Source organism: Netta rufina (genome assembly GCF_964035555.1).
Source record: "Netta rufina genome assembly, chromosome: 4".
Classification (NCBI taxonomy): domain Eukaryota; kingdom Metazoa; phylum Chordata; class Aves; order Anseriformes; family Anatidae; genus Netta; species Netta rufina.
The window spans coordinates 5413823-5433937 of NC_140127.1; the positions used below are offsets into that span (position 1 = coordinate 5413823).

Below are 20115 nucleotides of genomic sequence, written 5' to 3' on the forward strand. Positions count from 1 at the left end.
GGCTCCGCTCCCCTCCGCGACCCCTCAGAGGCAGCCGGGGGCTCGGAGGGGGGGTCGTGGGGAGGACCCTGGGGATTTGGGGCCTCATTAAACCCAGCAAAACCAAGGCGAGCCCCCCCCACACACACTTCTTCCCCGGGGTCAGGACCGGGAGGGAGTCAGGCTCGCTCGGCCCCGAGGGGGCGGGCGGGGGGGCTCCGGCTGGCGAAAGCCACCACCCCGAGGGCTTGACGGGGCTTTTTTTTTTTTTTTTTCTCCTTCTTCCCTCCTCCTCCTCCTCCTCCTCCTCCTCCTCCTCCTTCGCCTCCTCCCCCCGCTGCTCCTCCCGCTCCCCTTCCCGCGGCGGGCCGGCGGCCGCAGCAGACGCCGCGCTGCCGGGAGGATGCCGCAGCTGCCGGGGGCCGGGGGCGGCGGGGGGGACCCGGAGCTGTGCGCCACCGACGAGATGATCCCCTTCAAGGACGAGGGGGACCCCCAGAAGGAGAAGATCTTCGCCGAGATCAGCCACCCCGAGGAGGAGGGCGACCTGGCCGACATCAAGTCCTCGCTGGTCAACGAGTCCGAGATCGCCCCCGGCGCCAACGGGCACGAGGTGCGGGGAAGAGGGAGGCAGGGAGGGACGGAGCTGCCCCCTTTTTGCCCCTTTTTGCCCCTAGAAAAAACAGCCCCGGCCCCTCACCGCCGCTCCCGGTCCCGCCCGGGGACGGGAGGTGCCCCCAAGCCCCCCGACGGCACCCGGGGCACCCCGAAACGAGCCCGGCAGCACCGGCGGGGGCAGCCGCAAACTCTGCGAGGGATTTGCCCCAAAACTGCTTGGGAAGAAATTCCCGACGCTAAAACAACGTGGGGCGAGCCGGGGACCCGTTTGTGGTTGTTGGCTTTTTATTTTGCCATTTCTTTTATTATTTTTTTTTCATTCCGTCTTTTTTTTTTTTCATTCCTTCTTTCTTCATTCCTTCTTCTTTCACCCCTTCTTCTTTCATTTCCTCTTTTTCCTCCTTTTTTTCCTTCTTTTGTATTCCTTCTTTTTAATTTCTTCTTTTTCATTTCTTCTCTTTAATTTCTTCTTTCATTTCTTCTTTTATTTCTTCTTTCATTTCTTTATTCATTCCTTCTATTCATTTCTTCTATTCATTCCTTCTTTTTTTTTCTTTTTTAATTTCTTCCTTCCCTTTTCTTTTTCTTTTTTCTTTTTCTTTTTTTTTTTTTTTTCCTAAAGACCTGGCAGCCCGATTCTCACTGTTATTTTTGGTAACTCCATGTAGCGAGGGGGTTTCGCCAGCTGAAGCTGGGTGTGTTTTCCAGAAATCAGCCCCTTTCGTTAAGCGCAGGGCGCTGTGGCTCTGTGGCTTCGCACAGCCACGCAGTTGTCGTAAAACAATCGCTTATACAAACGATGATCCCGGTGCAGTTGCCTTCCAAAGGGCTTAGGAGGAAAAACAAAGATGCTTATCTCTTGCCGTAACTTTCTTCCGTCCCCAAGAAGATGTAAGCCCCGTGGCCGATACGTGAGCATCCACACAATGACTTTTCTTCTTTTCCTTCTTCCTCTCCGGCGGTGGATTCCCCGTGGTCAGGTTTCCAGGCAAACTCAGGCGCAGGATTCCTACCATGACAAAGGCAGAGAGCACCCCGAGGAAGGTGAGAACCGCACGGTCCCGTCGTGCTGTATTGGCCCGAGCCCCCGCGGACTGGAATTTGGTTTCTTTGGGGAGGCGTAAATTTAGTATCTTTTGGGGAAGGGGGATGCCGGGGCGCTTTCAAAGCACGTTTGGAAAGGAGATGGATGTACAGCATGTTTATCTCGAGTGACCAAATGGTTCTGCAGTTGTCTAGAAACTGATAAGTAGGCCAAATGGATCCTCGCTGAAGAAATAACTATTTTTAGGATATCAGCTTAAACACATCTATCTCCCCACTCAGACGGTGCAGCCGAGTTGTGTTCAGAAACTGTGTGCTCTCTTCCCCTTAGCCAAAGTCTGTCCCTTAAAGCCCCTCTTCAAATCTGAGCATGAACAGACCTCTTGCCATTTTTAATGTACCAGCTGCTTAATTTGGGTCGAGGAGGATGGAGGAAATAACAAAGTTTGTCAAATACTGCCTAGGAAGCTGGACACGTGTACAAAGAATGAGTGCTGCGAACGACGGAAGGCTGTGTTTAAAATGAAATGCTTATGATCGTGAGCTAAGCCAGATCATAAATGCCATGTAGGGACGGGCACCGTTCGGTCCTGCTGCTTGCCGGGACTCTGCAGTGATCTGTCACAAAACTGGTCGTTAAAGAGCCTCCAAGCAGTAATGCCCACGCTGCTGGCATTTGGGCAGTTAGGGGGAGGAGATCAGCTCTGCACAGCCTTCCCTTCCGCCTTGCAGCCTCCTAAAAGCTCACCTGCAAGTGGTGCCACTGCCAGCGACCCTCGGGTGGGAGACCTGTTCGCCCCCTCCAGTGCCCATCCCTTTGCAGGGCCTGGGGCCAAATTCTTTATTTTGGTACAAAATCACCTTCCTTGCTCGGCTTCCCCCTCAGCTAGAGTGCCATGCCTGTTACACAGCTTCCCCCTGACTCTCCCCCAAAAAATAATTCACCAGGGTCTCCTCAGAAGCCGGCCCTTGCCCTCTAATTGTTCCCGGTTAGCACGGCCAGCATGAATTGTTCGCTGCACACAGTGTCTCGGCAAGAGAAGGAAACAATTATATCTAGTTATCACTGCCCCGTTCCTCCCTTTCCTAACAATGATGGTGAAAACCCGTACTGACAATACTTCTGAATCCACAAATCCTAGAGGGATGTGTAAAATGGGGGAAGACTGCTACTTGAGAAATGTCATGTCCCTGCTGATGTTTCTGCCTCTCTGACTGGGGGCTTGGCAAAATAAATGGGTTACTCTGAGGGTTTGTCGTATACTGAGTGTAAACTCCTCGCTGAATGCACACAGCCCTTTAAGGATTAACTCTTCTTCCCCAAAAAATGTTTCTGTGAATTGCTGCAGACTACTTCCTGCTCGAAGTAATTGCCATAAGCGAGGAAGTGTTTGCATGCGGAGCATTTCCACGAATGGTACCTGTTCAAGTGCTCTGACTTACAAGAAATGCATGTGTGGGGAATAATGTAATCGTTGTTTCCTCTTCCACAGGAAAACATCCAGACAGTGGCTTATACAGCAAGGGACCATCCTACTCTGGTTATTCTGGGTATATCATGATGCCAAATATGAATAACGACCCGTACATGCCTAATGGATCTCTGTCGCCACCCATCCCCAGAACAGTGAGTGATCCCTTCCCAAGACGGGTTTTGGCGAGCGGGCTTTCCTCCTGCTCGTCCCGCAGCGTGTTTTTGGGTTGCTTCAGCCCAGGTGAAGGCTGCACCTCTGGTGCCCGGAGCCTGCAGCCAGCGGGGTTTCAGAGCTCGTGGCGGTGTCGGTCGTGAGCCCGCTGGAAAAAGCTGCAATCGGCGATTAAGCGCAGCCTTTGAACAGGGCCGGGGGCCGGGGGGGGGGGAGCCCTGGTTTACGACTGTAGGATAATGTATGGCGGAATGATGTAAATGCCGTCTTTGTAGTCACTAGGACAGATGTGAATTTTCTGGCTTTAACTCTTTGTTCGGCGAGGAGCAGCGAGGGCTGGGAGCAGAACCGCTCGAGTTGCTTGTCAGGGAGATGAAAAGGCTCGGTTCTTTTTTCCTTCCGCCGTCAGATATGGCACTGCTCCGTGCTGACTGACATTTATTCCTGCCGTCGGCTGCGCCGGGCAAAGGCTTTATGCATCCCCGGGAGCCGTGCTCTGGCACACGCGGTGCAAGTTCCTCCACACGCTGTGAAACGAAACGGTGCTGTAGGAATTCGTGTCTACGGCTTCCCGTTACGTTGCGGCAGGCACCGATCCCTCCAGGCCGGTCCCTCTGATTTCGTTGCTGAAGGTGTACCTGGACGGATGGACTTTAATGCATTCCTAATTAATTTGGGGCAGAAAATTCCTCTGGCCACTGGGTATGCAGAGAGAGAGGTGACGGGGAGATGGTATTAAAATGAGCCGTGGAAACTGTATTAGCAGAGTGAGAGCGGAGTGGGAAACACATTTGCTCGTAGGCATCCTACTGAGGGAATGTCGCTGCAGTCGTGTGTGCTGCGGTACAAGAAGTTGGATGCTGCTATTTCCTCGTGATAAAGCAGTTTTCCTCCTTACCGGCTCTCAGATTTTTATTTGGCAGCCTTTGTCAAACGACTGGCATCATTTTGGTCCCCTGTGTTCTTGATTTGTTCTTCAAGGCCATGGCTTTTGACTTCAAAAGCAAAAAGACGGGGCCTAATTAGTGTCGGCGATTTAATGGTAGCAAAGGGTGGTAAAATACCGGGTGTTCGGCTCGGGAAGGACCGAGCAGCCTGGCAGTCCGAAATTCCCACTTCTGCTGTCGTGACACGTCGCTGCTCACGTCTGAAAGATGCAGAGCCGTGCACCACGTCCTGCTTGCCACAGCTCTGCTTTTACACGAGACGGTGCTTGCACAGGACTTGCTGCTCAGGGGCCTGCGTTCGTTTAGGACGGGGCGCACACACAAGCTGCAGCGCTCCCAGTCCCCCTGTGCAGTGCCCATGACTGCTGATCCTCGCTGTTATAAGCTCTGCTCTGTGGAAAACTTCAGCTCTGATGCATCGAGGGGGAAAGGATGCAGCGTCGGGAGTGGGCACCGAGCCCCAGACCCGTCCCCGCAGAGACGGGGGAAGCCGAAGGCCTCTTTCCCCCGCTATGCTCCCAGGAAAGAACCTGGTGCTGGCGCGAGGCTCGGAGCCACAAAATCTGGTTTAATTATTCACTTAGGATTTTCTGCATGTATGCGTGTCGGAGTGCTGCTCCTTCTTACTGCTCTGCCATCGATTTTCAGACGAGCATCAGCTTCTTGCAGATGCACCCTGCTCGGGTAGCTCAGGTACTGGGGGAGCCCACATAGAGGGGTACATGGGAGAGAAGGGGGGCACGCATCTGCTCCCTGCTTTAAAGGCTCCTGCCTGGCATCTAAGGGGCTAATTCAGCCCGGCACTGCTCGTACATGTTGGAGCAGCACCACTAGATCCATAAAACAGCGCTCGGGGAGCGCTGCAATGTTGACATAAGTCTGGAGCGCCTTCAGTTTAACCGCAAGCCTACACGCTTGAGTTATTAAATAATATTTTTTGTTTAATTGAACTCTAATCTCCGCCGGTCCCGGAGCTGACAGCTGGCTCTTGACGGGCGTCACGTCCAAACTGGGGTCTCCACGCTCTGCCTTTCCCCCCAGCACCCCCAGTCCCACCTCAGCGGGGCATCCTTTGCCGGGGCCGGGGCAGGGGTCCCCCGCGGTGTACCTGCACCCTGCCATTTGCATGACAAAGCCGCCGCTTGCTCGCTGCATCTGTGGCCTGGAGGTGTGGGGCAGGATGAAAAAGCAGCCCCGGGGCCCTGAATTTTCTTTTTTTTTTTTTTTTCCCACCCCTCTGGGACACCCCGTGTCCTTCCCAGGGCTGGCACAGGGGTGGGAAAAAAAAATGCATCCCCTAGGAAATGGTGGCTGCACGGGTGGATCTGTGCTGGTTCGCTGGGAGCGTGAGCCAGGAGGAGGAAGGAGTAGGTGGTCGTTTGCTCATCAGGCTTCGTGCTGCCCTGCTTGAGCCAGACCTGTAACCGAGGTGGTGGGCCAGCTTTGCTGGGATGGGAAAAAGTTACTTTGACCAATGTGTGCAGAGAAAAAAACGTCCTTTTTCATAAAGAACAGGGAAAGGCTTTACACTCTTGCTCTGTAAAACTAAAAGTACAATTTTAATTGTACTTAGTACACTCGTGCTATCCTAATAAACCTTAAAAGAAGAAAACTGAGGTGTAATTTCTGGGAAGCTTTTGGAGGGAAGAGGGTATATGAGGAGGATTTCAAATTTTGATCAATCCACCGTGGTCAGAGCGGTCTCACTTTCCCTTCTCCACCTCCTTTCTGTATTAGTATGTATTTTTGTTTTCATTTTACTGGCAACTGCTTTGCCCTTTTCAAGTGGGATTTGCAGGAGAGTTAGCTGCAAGTTCACGCACAAGCCGGCTGCAGCAGTGCGTACCCTTATCAGCTAAAATCACTTCTAGCTGGGTGAGTGGAGAGGCGAAGCAGTGCGTTTGGGTAGCTGCAGGAGAGGGGGCACGTGATGACGCCAAAACCGCAGTAACACCTGGTGAATGTGCATCCTGTCTGCTCGAGATATCTTTCGGTGGTTTCTCAACATCACCGGCGTGCTGAAGATGGGAGACGGAGACAGCTGTTTGTTTTCTAGCATCTGCGGGTTTCTCGTACGTTTTCGTTAGTTTTGGGGCAGCAAACCTTTCTCATCTGTGTGATGGGAATGTGGAGGCAAAGGAGGAGGCTGCAAAAGAGCCTTGGCTGTTTCTTAAAATCACACAGAAAATTGTTTTGTCTTTGTTGCCCTCCCCCCCCCCTCTTTCCCAGTGAATTAAACTTTGTGCTGGAAGGTGCAGGATTCCTGCAACCTCCCTTTTGTCCCTTCTCCTCTGTTCTTGGGCTCCGGGTTTATTACTTTGTGGCTAAGCTGTGTGTATGTTAGCAGCTGGAGGTGTTAAATAGGTTGGAGGATACAATCTATAAACACCTTACAGTGACTTGCAAAACACAGCACATCCGTTTGACAGTGAAGAGGAATTCTGCTAGAAGAGTTCGAACGCAAAGAGCAACACTTATGCACAGGGCCCCCCTCCCTGCCCAAATTTTGGGTGTTCCTGGCGTGCATCTGCATGGTGATGAGCACGGAGGTGGCCCCTGTCCTGAAGAGGACATCCCAGGAGAAATGTGCAGGTAGCAAGGACAGGAGGAAGCAAGAAGGTAGAAATAGGCAGAGTGCATTGCCACAGGGTCTCAGTGAGAGATTCCCTAGCTGCATCGTGCTGTCCCTCAGGAAACACTGGCTTGTGGAAGGTTTTGGGGACCTTCAGAAGAATGTACTGGGGTGTTAGTGCTAGCGTATCCAGCCTGGAAAACAGTGGCTGGTGGAGCTGCAGAAGGCTATGAACGTGGTTTTCCTGTCCCCCTTGGTACCTCGCTGCAATGGCAGGCATTGCAGGGATTGCAAATTCTCCTTTTGGGAAGGGGGGGCAGAAGTTTCTGTGGTGCCTCTGGGTGGGCTTTTGTTCAGAGCCTGGTCTAGTCGATGACCCAGGCAGAGTCCTCGTGCATACACGTGCTTGTGTCCATCCGTCTGTGTGCTTTTGTATCTATGTTCGTGGCCTTTCAGCCCATACTGGTGAAGAAAACGACCTTTCTGCTTTCGCTGCCTTCTCCCCTTCAGGGTGGTGCAGTTGGTAAATCTAGCTAATTGTGAACGGGGAAAGGGGAAAGAAAATATTCCCCTTGTGGCTTGGTCCAGAGGTGGGTTTCGCGTGTGTGTGACTTCAGCTGAGGCGTGACCAAAAACCCCACCCACTGCAAATAATCAAAGCTGGAGCTTTGGTGTATCAACATGTGTATGTACGTGCCCTAAATCTCATTTCTCTGTATATCTAGGAGCGCATTCAAGGTAACCCATAAAGGTGGGGCTGCTGCTTTCATTTTCAGGTGGTGTACAAGCAAAATGTCATTCTTCTTGTTTTGGTGCTGTGCCACCTCTTCTCCAACTTAATCCCTGTCCAGAAAAAGGTGTTAATAAGAACAGCTTGTTATGGGCTTCGAGTGCCAGAGAGGATAGGGCTCAAGAAGGCCTGAAGCTCTACAGGTTCAGGAATTAGAAGAGGAAAAGACTTTCTCCAGATCCTTGCAGTGCTGCGTGGCTGCAGGCACTGAAGAGCTGGGTGCTGCTGGCCTGGCTCCTCCAGAGTGCTGAACTTCTGTTTATGGTTAGGGAAAGCTCTCCCGATACGGGAAGGAAATAACCCACACAAAAGCATTTTACTGCTGCTGTAATATTTCTGAAGTCCTATTAGAGGCATGCGCCTTCCTTTTTTTTTGTTGTTTTTTTTTTTTTGTTGTTTTTTGAGCCATAAAACATTGTCCGTATCTCTCAGAAAGAGACATATGTGCAGGAATATGCTGCGGAAGGAATACTGAACAATTTGCAGCCCGAGGTGTGTCGAATCCCCAGCTGCTGCCCCATGCACAGCACGATGCGCTGGGATCTTCCAGGCGGCCCCATCTTGGCTGGGGGGCAGCTATCGCCGAGCTGGGGGTGGCACATGGGGTGTGAAGACCCTTCCCACATCCCCATTGGGTTTAGTCCCATTTCATAGGCCCCTGGGGAAGGCAGCACAGCTGCTTTGCATGCTGTCCCTGTCCTGGCAGCCGGGGATTAGCATCTCTGTCACTCCGGCCCTTCCTAAGCATTGGATTCACTTAAGAAAATTGCATTCAGAATAACTTAATCTAGCAAGCCAACGGCTTCTATTTTAAGACTTGGATCTTGTGGATGTGTTTATTTAGTTTGGGTTTCCCACTTCAAAGGAATCTGTCCTGTCAGCAAGAAAGTGATTGAGCACTTAAATAAAAACGTATTCATTGAATCTTTGGGGCTGAACGAAAAGTATGGTAGGGAGTTAACTTGCGCGCCAACTGTGCTGATCGGCCAGGGACTGTCCTCGTAAGGGGGAAAAGACACAGTCTGAACCATGCCAGGAGGAATCTGTCCCCTGGCCTGTGCTGGTGGTGTTGCCAGCTGGCACTTGAGGGGATGAGGAAGGACCTCGAGTATCTTTGTCTGTGATCTTCAAAGTTACCAAATCCCTCATGCAAAAGAGCATTTTTGTGGAGCTGAAAGGTTGACTCGATGTTCGTCTGTTTTCTTTGAGTGGCTGTGAGTGTTGGTGAGATTGGGGCATAAAATCAATAGGAGGACCTTAGCAAGCATTACAAGTGTAAAGTTACAAGGCTTTGATCGAATATTCATAATATGGGCAGTTTAACAGGAGAAGTAGGCGCACTATTGACACCAGTGGTAACACTTAGGGACAGAGCATCACTTTGGCCAGGTGCTGCTGGGCAAAACCCCAAATGCACCTGCCTGCCCAAGCACTCTCTGCAGTCTAGCTCCTTCCTTTCCACCATGCCACGCAAGCTGGCAGGCAGCACCAATGTACTGTAATGTCCCAATAATGTTATGTACCATGGCCCTTAGGAGCCAGATTTCGTGCATGCTTTTGTCATGCAGCACCTTCTGAAAGCACTGGCACTTGGAGTGAGCACGGGGGTGCGTGTGTGCTCCTGTTTGCAAGGGAACTCCAGTCATGCTGCCTTGGCAAAGAACAAAAGAAGTCTATTTGTTAGACGATTTGTTTTTCTGCTTGCTTTCTGAGGAGGAAAGCTTTAAAGTGAACTGAAGCAGACAGCTGCACATCCAGCCTGGTGCTGGGCACTGTATGTACTTGAAGCTTGCAATTGTGACCCTTGGGAACCATGATAAACCCTGCAGAGACAGCACTGTGCATGAGGTATAGCAGAATTCAAAGTCCTTGTGCCGAAATCCCATTGATACTGATGGCAGCTCAGCTTCCCTCTTAGCTGACCGGAGCAGAACTCTGAATGAGAGGGCACAGTGGTTGTCTGGAGAAATGAGGCTGGAAATGGTCTGACTGGTCAGGTGCATCCAGAAGGAGACACAAACAGGGAAAGGGGCATGGGGCTTTTTTGGGGCAATTTTGTTGGCTCAGAGGTGGAGAGCAATGAAATCTAACAAGCTGTCCCTGTAGTCTGTGTGTTTTCAGTCTAGAGTTTGTGCTCCCAGTGACGCTGCCTGCTCAGAAGTAACTCTTTTTACAGTCACCTAGCTATGCTATGAAGCTCTGTTTCTACTATTTTCTGCCTCTTTCTATATTTCATAGAATCATGGAATCATAGAATGGCCTGGGTTGGAAGGGACCTTAAAGATTATCTAATTTCAACCCCCCTGCCATGGGCAGAGACACCTTCTACTAAAGCTGGTTGCCCAAAGCCCCATCCAACCTGGCCTTGAACACCTCCAGGGATGGGGCATCCACAGCTTCTCTGAGCAACCTCACCACCCTCATAGTCAAGAATTTCTTCCTAATATCTCATCTAAATCTAATTCTAGTTTAAAACCATTACCCCTTGTCCTATCACTATACTACCTGACAAAGAGTCCCTCCCCAGCTTTCCTGTAGGCCCCTTTTAGGTACTGAAAAGCCACCATTGACATTTAGTACCACCAGTACATTGAGGTACTGCAGGCCCTGGAGCCTTCTCTTCTCCAGGCTGAGCAACCCCAGCTCCCTCAACCTTTATTCATAGGAGAGGTGCTCCAGCCCTCTGATCATCCTCATAGCCCTCTGGACTTATTCCAACAGGTCCATGTCCTTCTTGTGCTGAGGGTCCCAGATCTGAACCTGGTGCTCCAGCTGGGGTCAAACTCACGAGAGCAGAGGAGGAGAACCCCCTCCCTCGGTCTGCTGGCCATGCTGCTTTTGATGCAGCCCAGGACATGGTTGGCTTTCTGGGCTGCAAGCACACATTGCCAGCTGGTGTCATCAAGCTTCTCATCAACCAGCACCTCCAGGTCCTTCTCATGGCTGCTCTCAATCCATTCCCTACCCAGCCTGTACTTGTGCTTGGGATTGCTCCAGCCCAGATGCAGGGCCTTGCCCTTTCCCTTGTCGAACCTCATGAGGTTCATTCTCACAGGCCAACCTCTCGAGCCTGCCCAGGTCCCTCTGGCTGCCATCCCTTCCCTCCAGTGCGTCGACCACATCACACAGCTTGGTGTCATCGGCAAACTTGCTGAGGGTGCACTTGATCCCACTGCCCATGTCTCCGACAAGAACGTTTAACAATGCCAGTCCCAAGTTTCAAAACCGCCTCCGAGATTTTTCTTTGTGATTGTTTTCTCTCCACAGTCTCAGCCTATCTTCATGCCTTGATCTTTCTGCCTTCCCTCCAAATCTTACACTCATCTACCATAAAAATGCAATATAGGGCATAAAATTAGAAGCATCAACACTTTTCAAAGTGGGCGGTGACAGCATGGCAATGTGGTGGCAGGCCTCACTGCGGCCTGCCTCCCTCCCGCCTCCCTGCCCTCTCCCCAGGCCATCGGTGCCATTTCTGTGTCCTGAAACACAAAAGATGAGGTGAAGCAGGACTGCAGCACGCCCAGGGCACATTTGGGATGCTTGGGATTGACAAGAAAAGGAAGAGTGGCTGAACCAAGCTGGTGCTTGCAGAGCTTTCATTGCACTGGGCTTCGTGGAATAATGTCTTGCAAACTTTCAACTTCATGTAGGTTTTGAAAAGGTTTTGAACACTTAACCATGTTCAGCCCTGCATTACTTTGCCAACAGTGCAAAAAGGAAATAAACCATACGTTGCACACACTAAAATACATTGTGAAAAACATTAGCAATTGAAAAACTTAGTCTGTGAAGTGCTCCTTTTGGTTTTGCTGCCCTCTGACACTGTAGCACTGAGTTACATTTGTGTGCTCCTCACTGCCAGGCTCTCTCCTGCAAAGTAAATTTGAACTGAGCATGTTGGGTTTAAAAAATAAATGTTTCTAAGTCCACTCTCTCTCACAAATTACTCCATGTCTTAAATACCCATGGTACAGGGAGAAGAGCAAGCTGTGATGGATCTCTAGGGGGGGGGAAAAGAAAGAAATGTGAAGAAAAAAATAGCTTTTGAGTGTGTGGAATTTTCTGATTTTGTTGTGACTTTTCGTTGTGGCTTTTTTCTTCTCTCTGTTATTTTAGGAATATTTCTAAGCTAATAGCTCAGAGATCCTGTTTGAGATGTAAGTGATTTTTCCAGAAAGAAAACTCAGAATAGGAGAACTGGGGAAAAAAAAAGAAAAAAGCCAGTTATTAGGCAGCTCCCCCAACAGTTTGACAGCACTGTTACTAACACTTTTTTTTTAAACTGGCAGCTACTAGGCTTCTTATCAGAGTGACCTGTAACAGATGACTTCATACTTTGTAATAAGGAAATATTCAGACAGTCTAGGAAAGGTGGTCAAAATGCTGTTTTGTTCAAAGATTTCTTGAATGAAAGGGCCTTTCCAAAGCAGCCCGTGCAGAAAGCTTTCCCTCTTTCTTTGAAACTTTAAATTTTTCTTTTTTTTTTAATTTTTTTTTTTAGAGGTTTATATAAATGAGAATATTACAGGCTAATGGGGCGGAATCAGAAATATTGCATCAGCAAATCTGGCTTAGTCGAAGCTGGTTTGATGACTCTTGTGTTTGGGAAGCGGGCAGACTTTTTAAGGGAGAGCGATTGCAGAGGGGTTTTGTAGAACTTGTCTTCCAGCTCCAGCTGCGCCGCTGCAGGTAAATATGTCCTGTTTGGTAAAGAGTTTTTTTGGTCGCTGTCCAAAAAAATGCCCTGCTCTGCTAAATGAACGTTTCTGGCTGATATCTTCCGGACAAAGCATTTTTCCAGGTTCAGTCCTGCTCTGGAGGCAGCACTCCCCAGCCACAAAGCCCTTAACGCATACGCTTGCTGTGGGCTGACTTTGATCTGTCCTGTGTCACCTGCGCTCGGTCTCAATTTCAGTGCCGGCTGATTTCTCACCGGAGGGCTCGTCTGGCTGAGGTGCTGGCTGGGATTTGAGCCTAGGGGGCAAAGCCAGGGCTGCGGCAGCTGCCTGTAGCAATGCAAGTTGTTAGGCTATGGCTGTTCTGGGGGTGGAGCAAAAGTTTTTGCTTGTGCAATTAAGCATGAAATAGGTAAATTCTGGGTATAATTACCGAGCACCGAGTTGAGCACGAGGACGTGACCCATGGAAAGGGCTGCGGGGCAGTGGCTGTGGGCAGATGCCGGGAAGGTGTCTGGCACCCTGCCCGGGGGGCACCGTCTCGCCTCCCCCCACCCAAAAGCAGGGCTATGAGCCAAGAGGATGGGGCTGCAAGCAGGGAGCCTGACAAGCAGCGTTTGTTTGGAAGGTGAGGGCAAAGGCAGGAACAAAATCCATGTTCCCTGAACATCCTTCAGGATCCCACCTGGAAGACAACTCCTTTATAAAGATATGTTTTTTGGGGTTTGTGATTTTATTTTATTTTTCCTTTTTTTTTTTTTTTTTTTTTTTTCCCTATGACAACAAAACAGAGTTCTGAGAACGTAAAAACTGGCATGTGTGTGGAGGGGGTGCTAAGAGGATTTCCCAACATCTCCATCTGATTACAGGCAATACAGATAAGAAAGTTCCTGGCAGCACTGGCGTGGCTGTTTCATAGCCAGCCTTTCCGCTAAGGACCAGAGAATCCTGATAAAGTTTTTCAGAAAAAAAAAAAAAAAAAAAAAAGAAAGAAAGGAGGGACTTAAAAAATTACCTTGGAAACTTTTTGGCAAAAAGCACACTTTACTTTTTTTCCCCTTCTCCCTGCCCACCACCTCAGCAGCACCAGCGTCTTCCCCCTCTTTTATGTTTGCCATCACTACTCCAATGGCAGGGGGCAGACCGCTTGCCCCTCTCTCCAAAATCCAGCATAAATGGGGCCAGGGAATGAGCACAGTGTGCTCCCTGCCCCCAAAAACTGCCATCCATCCTGGGCTCCTCCAGCTCCTGGGGTCAGGGGGCCAGCCGTGCCATACAGAAGTCTGGCTGGAAGCCTCTCCTGGGCTGGGGACGGTCTCTTCAGTTCCAGCTGCAAGAAAGGAGCAAGCTTTCAAGCACAAGGATCAAGTGGATCCTCTGTAAATGAAGAAAAAATGTCCCTGGAAGGGAAAATAAGCAGTAATTACAGAGAAAAATACTTTCTCATCACAATAATGGCTTGATGCTGAAAGGTAGGGTTGCAGCATCGTACGGCCGTGACTCCCCGGCGCTGTTTCGGAGACCTTTGCGATGCTGTGCGTGTTGCCCGCTGGGTTGCTGGGGGCTGGCGTTCACGTGCCAAGACCTGGGGCTCCCCGTGGGACGTGGGGATGGCTGTGCCACCAGCCCAGCAGCTGGCTGCTCCGGCTCTCCTTCCTCAGCACCGCTTGACGAGGATCCCTCCAGGCCGCGGAGCTGGTGCTGGAGACGCAAAGAAGGAGGCTCAATTTAAGAAAACAGGAGCGCAGAGGAAGCAGTAAATTTTCAGGGGGTGGGGGAAGAGTTGGGGACAAAAGAAAAGAAACGAAAAAAAAAGGACACCTTGGCTTAATGTTGAAAAGACTTCTTGATGCTGTTAAGAAATCAGGCATCTTGGTAGGGAGATTGCGTGCTGCAGTTGGCACCAGTTTGAGCCTCAGCAGGGCTGTGTGCACGCTAAGGAAGAGCCAAAGTAAAACCGAGGCAGTTTCCCAGCCCTGAAATGACAAGGACATTGGCGCTGTGTCCGCGGGGAGGGAGGGCAGATCCTGTGCAGTTGTCTCTGAGCGGGGTTTTAATGACTACAGGGAGAGAAGAAGCACCAGAACGGCAGAAGGAAAATGCTACAGCTAGGAGGAAATTATTTTTATTGCTAATACATGGGTGCTCATAATGTCTAATTCTTTACAGCTTATAATGTTTAATTCTTTACAGCTTTTGCTTTATTTGCACATTCTTCGCTCCTCGCCGCTCTGCAGGCTGTAGTGGCAGCGAGCATATTGCAGAATTACTGCTCTCAAAAGCCTCTGCTCAGTGGTTTCGAATGAATAAAAATGTTTGTTGAAGCAGCAGCGGTGCTCGGAGCGGTCAGCACCCGGACCAGGGCTGTGGCATGGCCCTGGCTCTGCCCTCCCCGCGCCGTCTCCTTCCCAGCGCTTACTTTTAAGACTTCCCTGGAAAGATTTTCTTGGGACAGCGTTTAGTCAAAGCCCAGGGCCGCCTCTCTTGGTGGAGGTTTGCCTTTGTGCTCGCTCCTGAAGCCAGAGGAGGAGAGGGGAGGAGGGTGGGAGCATCTGACACCCCCCGGAGTGGTGCTGTGGCAAGGCCAGGTTTTAGGGCAGCACCGCGGCCGGCCGTGTGGCTGGGGGAGAGGGAATCTGAGCGGCAGCTTTGCGGTGCTTTATGCTTTTAGATCACCGGTTATCTTTCAGATAACTAATGGGGATTTAATGTTCCCTCGCCACGTGCTGTGTCTGGTTCAGGATAAGCGAACCACTGTCAGTTTGCTGCAGAGGGGAGGCAACACCCAAGGCATCTGTATTATTTTGCCTTGCATCAGGTGCTAAAAGTCACTAAACGCACCGTGAGTCACAATATTTTTCCCCAATTTGACTCGCTTACCCAATCATATTTTTACTCCAGCCTTCAGGCCTGAAAAAGCATGTGCATAATCAGTTCATTTTGTGTGGTCTAGGCTATAAAAATGCCCCCTCTGTTCTTTCCATATGAAAAACGTGTTTTTAATTTTGGGAAACTTATATAATTTTCTGTGCTTTCTTTTGTATTTCAGATTGAAAACAAATGCTGCCTTCCCCTAACTTTGCATGTTCCAATTACGGAGTTGTGAAAATAAGTCATCCCTCAGCTTTTGTTACTTTAAAACAGCTATCGGTGATGTCAGAGTCAATACTAAAAGCATTAAGAATGCTGGCAGAATGTAATGCAGCTGCAATCCAACATGATGTTGGAAATGGGGTTGAGAGCATAAAGGCTTTCCATATTCCCAGGGCGCACAACTGCTCGCGGCCTTGGCTTTGATCTCTTCAAAGGCTGCTGCCTCCTCCTCGATGGAGAGACTTGGCTGCCACTCGCTCGCATTGAAAAAAGGCAGAGGTCTCTATTCAGGCAGAAATCAATCAGTGTGCAGGAACAATTATGTGTAATTCAACCATCATGAAAACAGGACGAGATTATGGGTTTGTTACCTGAGTGACTGCGTGGAGATGGGGAGCAGCGGACGCCGGCGTCCCGCTGACACGCCGCATCTCGGTGACAATTAGGGACGTGTGAGCGGGGCGGCGGGCGGGGGCGGCGGGATGACAAATGCTGGTCACGCTGTCCAGCAGAGCAGAAAATGAGGTTACAATTGGGAGATAATGTTTGCATATGTAACCATATTTCAGCAAGCTGGGCAACTCGAGGGAGCAGAGGAGACGGGCTATCGTAAACAACGGCGCTGCGTGCCGCGGCCGGCAGCTCCCCGTCAGACAGCGCGACCTCGGCGTGAGAAACCCGGGCGCCGCGTCCTAATGAGCAGCTCGTGGGACGCAGCACTGCCGGTGCTCGGGGCTGAGAATTTCCCAGGAAGAGGAGAAAAACCCCTGGTTTTGGCCCCAAGGGGGGGGGCAAAGGGAGCAAACAGGAGCGCGGGCGGCTCGCTGCGGATGCACCCGTCCCCTCTCGGTGGGGATCGGCTTGGCCCCGTGGATGTGTGTCCCCGAGCGGGAGCGCCTTTCGATTTGCATGGTAACGTTTTGGCTGTAGTAGGCTGCCGGGGGTGTGACGTGATGCTCAAAACATCTTCTGATGTATAATGGCCTCCTTTAATTAGGAACTTGCTTTCTTCCCCCCCCCCTCCAACCCCCCGCCTCCCCGCCCCGAGCAGGGAGCGAGAGCGCGCGGGCTTGAAAAAGAGAAGGAGAAACCTGCGTGCGTAGTGTCAGCCACGAGGATATTTATTTAAAGTGTTATTGCCTATAAAGTCTTAAAATAGTTTTCCTCCCAAAAAGGCAAAATAAAACACAGATGACTGATTATAAAATGGGATCCCTGCTCGGTGTGGTACACAGGACGAGCTTCACCTTTTATACAGCTCAGGCTTAGACATCAGAGGCGCAAGAAGCTGCTTTGAGTTACAGATCTTCAAACAATAAGTCAAAACAAAAAATCAATCCCTCCAGTCCCTGGGTGCAGTTAGCTCAAGATAAAAGAGAAAAATAAAGTTATGTGAAAGCAGGTAGAGGAAAGGAACGGATACGCCAAGGAAACACAGAGGACAAGTGCAGAGCTGAAGCGGGCCCGGCGCGAGCCAACATCAATGAATTTTTGTCTCATCAAAAACTTTTAGGGGTGCCAATTCTTTTCAGACTGGATCCACTGTGCTCCAGGACCGCCTGGAGCCTTGCCTGCCGTAAGGGCTGCTCTCCCCACCCTCCTTGGTGCCCTTCAGTTCGATGGCACCGGGGCTAGGCAGCGTCTCGCACACGTGTGAGACAGCAGCAAGGAATTAATGGCTCGGGTAATCCCTTGTCATTACAAATGCAAACTGAGAAGACTTCTCTTCAAATGTTTGGTAGAAGATGCACAATCTCAAAAAAAAAAAAAAAAACAAAACAAAAAAAAAAAAAAGCAAAGCCATTTCCCTCTGGTGATGCGTCCCCCTCCCCTTCCTCTGCCTCCCTATAAATGTAGATGGCAAAGGAATGTTTTTAATGTAGAAAAAAAAAAATATATGGGAACAATGTGATTTATGCTTTTTGGCAGCCAATTCGTGACATTTTTGATGCTGGCTAGCTGTCTTGACTCAATCAAGCACTTCTCTTAAGCCATAGCCTGCAAGGAAGCGAGCACTGCGCCCCGAGGCCACGGTGCACCCCTGAACTCCTCCTGGTTCGGAGAGGAGGTGGAGAAGTTTAGCTGGTGCCCACCACCTCCACGGCTGGGCCTACAGAGCAGAAAGGGACGTGTGGTGGCCCTAAGCAAAAGGTTGGGGATGTGCAGGTGAGCATGAAGCAGGGTGAGAGTGCTGGCGCTGGGTGTTGCTCGTCGCTGAGGTCTGAGGAGGGGATTTCAGGCAGGCTGGTGCTGGTTCTTCTCACTTCGGGCTGCCTAACCGCTGCCTTCCCTGCGCTGAGAAAAACATAAATCACCCTTTTCTCTTGTCAACAAAGACATCAGCCGCTACAAAGATGTTTATGGGATTGCAAGCTGAACAGGAAAAGGGTTAATGAGCGGAGATGTGACTACCAGATAGGGTGTGGGGGACGTGCCCCACGGTGCGAACAAAACGGCACCTTCGGTCTCGCGTTTCGGGGAGCTGGAAGTCACCGCAGGTAACCCTGCTCAGGAGAAACGCTCAGCCTTCAAAGGAAAAAGAAAAACCGCCACCACAAAACAAAAAAACTGCAGCATGATAACTATTGCCATTCATCCCTGGGCGGGACGGTACCTTAAAGGTGCAGTTTTTGATTGCTCTCCCCAGGGCTGCTGGCCGCGGGGTCAAGCTGGGGCTGGAGCTGCCCTGCATGCAGCAAGGCGCTGGGTTCCTCTCGTCCCACCTGGAGGTGACATCTCCTCAGCAGCAGCCCCCGACCTCTCTGAAGAAATATTTTGGGTTTTGCAGAGGCGCAGACGGGCCTGGGGCTAGGTGATGGAGAGCTGGGGTGTGGGACGTGCATCCCTCGCCAAGGGGAGGAGGATGGTCCTGTTTGGGGCTGCCAAGGCAGCCAGCAGGAGGTCACTGTAAAATACCTTCTACAATAGGGCACGTGGTGCCTTCTGATCTCCGCTGCTTCCTTCCTGAAGGGTGCCAGGCACAAGCTCCAAAATACTTCGGTTTGAAGCAGGATGAGCCAGGAGGGCCCAGCCCTCTGTAGACGTGCCACCCCAAAGGCCCCGCTGTCCCCGGCCCCAGGGGACGGAGCAGCAAGGATGGGGTTGTGCAGCTGCTGATTTGCATGTCTGCCAGCCCGGAGCAGCTCTGGTGGCACCCTGCTGTCCCCCCCCAACCACGTGGCGATGCTTTTTGGGTGTCTTCTGCTCTCCTCCTGGCAGCCCGAGCAGCTGGACCTGGAGAAGTCTCGAATTAGCTTTATTATGCCGCTGAGCCGAAGTCATTACTGGTGTAAGCCGATGCAGTCCCATTATTGTTGATGGGATTGTGGCTCTTCATGTCACAGGTGAATTGGGCTCAATTAAGCGGAGCCGGTTGCTCTTAATTAGAAGCTCGGCTCCTCCCGGAGGTGGGACACCCCGGCCCTGCCTGGCCACCCCCGGGGGGGGGCTCCTGCTGGATGCCACCCCCTGCAGCCTGCCTGCCTTCCCCTGCTCCCAACAAAACCACCTTCACCCCTGCAGGCGGGACATCCCGAGGCCCTTCCCACAGCGCGCTGCCTCCCGCTAAATATAGCGCCCACCCGGGCTCTATTTCGGGCACCCCATTTAAAGCAGGCGCCTCGCTGGGAGCCCTGCAGGACTCCGGGGGCAAAACCCTGCAGGAGGAGCCAGGAGGAGCCAGGAGGAGAGGAGAAGAGAGGAGAGGAGAGGAGCTGCAGCCGCCGCTCGGCTTCCTGAGGGCTCGTGCCCTTCCCTGGCCAGGAAGGATGTGCCGGGGACGGAAAGCTCGCGTGGGGCTGCCGCGAAACAGGCGGTGCGACAGCTGACTGCTGCCTCCTCCCTGGCTCGCTAAGAGCTCCTTCCTCTGCCCGCTCGTAGCTTTTTAATTTTTTTTTTATTATATTTTTTCTGAAAGCTCGTGGGAACGCGGCCCTCGGAGGCCTCTGCCCCCGGCAAGGTGGGGCTGAGGGTGGCCGGGGGGACGGGGTCATCCGTGTGGGCGAAGGCTGGCTCGGTGCTGATCCTGTTCAGGCCACGTCCCCCCAAGGGCTTTAGGATTTGGTAGGGCTGTTCTGGCGACCCGGCGCCTCGTCCCGTGGGCCGGAAAGCGGCTGCAGAGAGCCAGGAAGGGGGCGAGCAGCTGGAGGCACTGGCGGCACTCGGAGGCGGTGGAAGTCGCGCTTTCTCACGACCCCGCTGGGGCCTGGCCCTTCCCTGTGCACGTCTCACCCACAGCAGGGGACGGGGGCTCAAGGGGAGCGATTTGGGTCAGTTTGGGTCAGTTTGAGTCAACAGGGAGCCAGCTGGGGCATGGGCTGCCTGTCCACGTCTGGGATGTCCATGCAGGCAGCCCGTGGTCCGTGCTGTGCCCCGTATTTCATGTGGATGCTCAACCTGGTTGTACCGTGGAGGCTTCCTGGGCCATCCTGCTTGTCATCTCCACGGCCCTAACGAAGGACCCCTCGTTTCCCAGCGGGGGCTGCGAGAGCCGAACACCCCCGCGGCTGCTCGAGGGGAAGGTGCTGCTATTTCGGTTCCCCCGGTGGCTTGCAGTGGGTGCCGAGATAAGATGCGGTGGGTGGCACTCACATCAGACAGCTGCCCCCCTCCCGCCGAACAGAAAACAAACAGAAAGGGAGATAAGCCCTGCTTTTAAGGGAGATCAAAAACTCGCCTGCGTGGTTCTTCTCCCCGGGAGAAACCGGTGGCCCGACCGCCAGATCAAACGCGGGGCGAGGTGGGCACC

At 51.8% G+C, this 20115-nt stretch overlaps 1 protein-coding gene across 5 annotated transcripts in view; it reads left to right on the forward strand.

The window, feature by feature from the left end:
• Positions 1-382: 382 nt before the first annotated feature.
• Positions 383-20115, forward strand: part of LEF1 (lymphoid enhancer binding factor 1) — a gene marked incomplete at both ends in the record, with an annotated part of 56242 nt that continues 36509 nt past the window's right edge. For all 5 annotated transcript variants that reach the window (XM_084286369.1, XM_084286371.1, XM_084286370.1 and 2 more), the window contains 3 exons: positions 383-592; positions 1578-1641; positions 3135-3268. In XM_084286369.1, the coding sequence (XP_084142495.1) occupies positions 383-592; positions 1578-1641; positions 3135-3268 (408 nt within the window). The remainder of the gene's footprint in view (positions 593-1577; positions 1642-3134; positions 3269-20115) is intronic.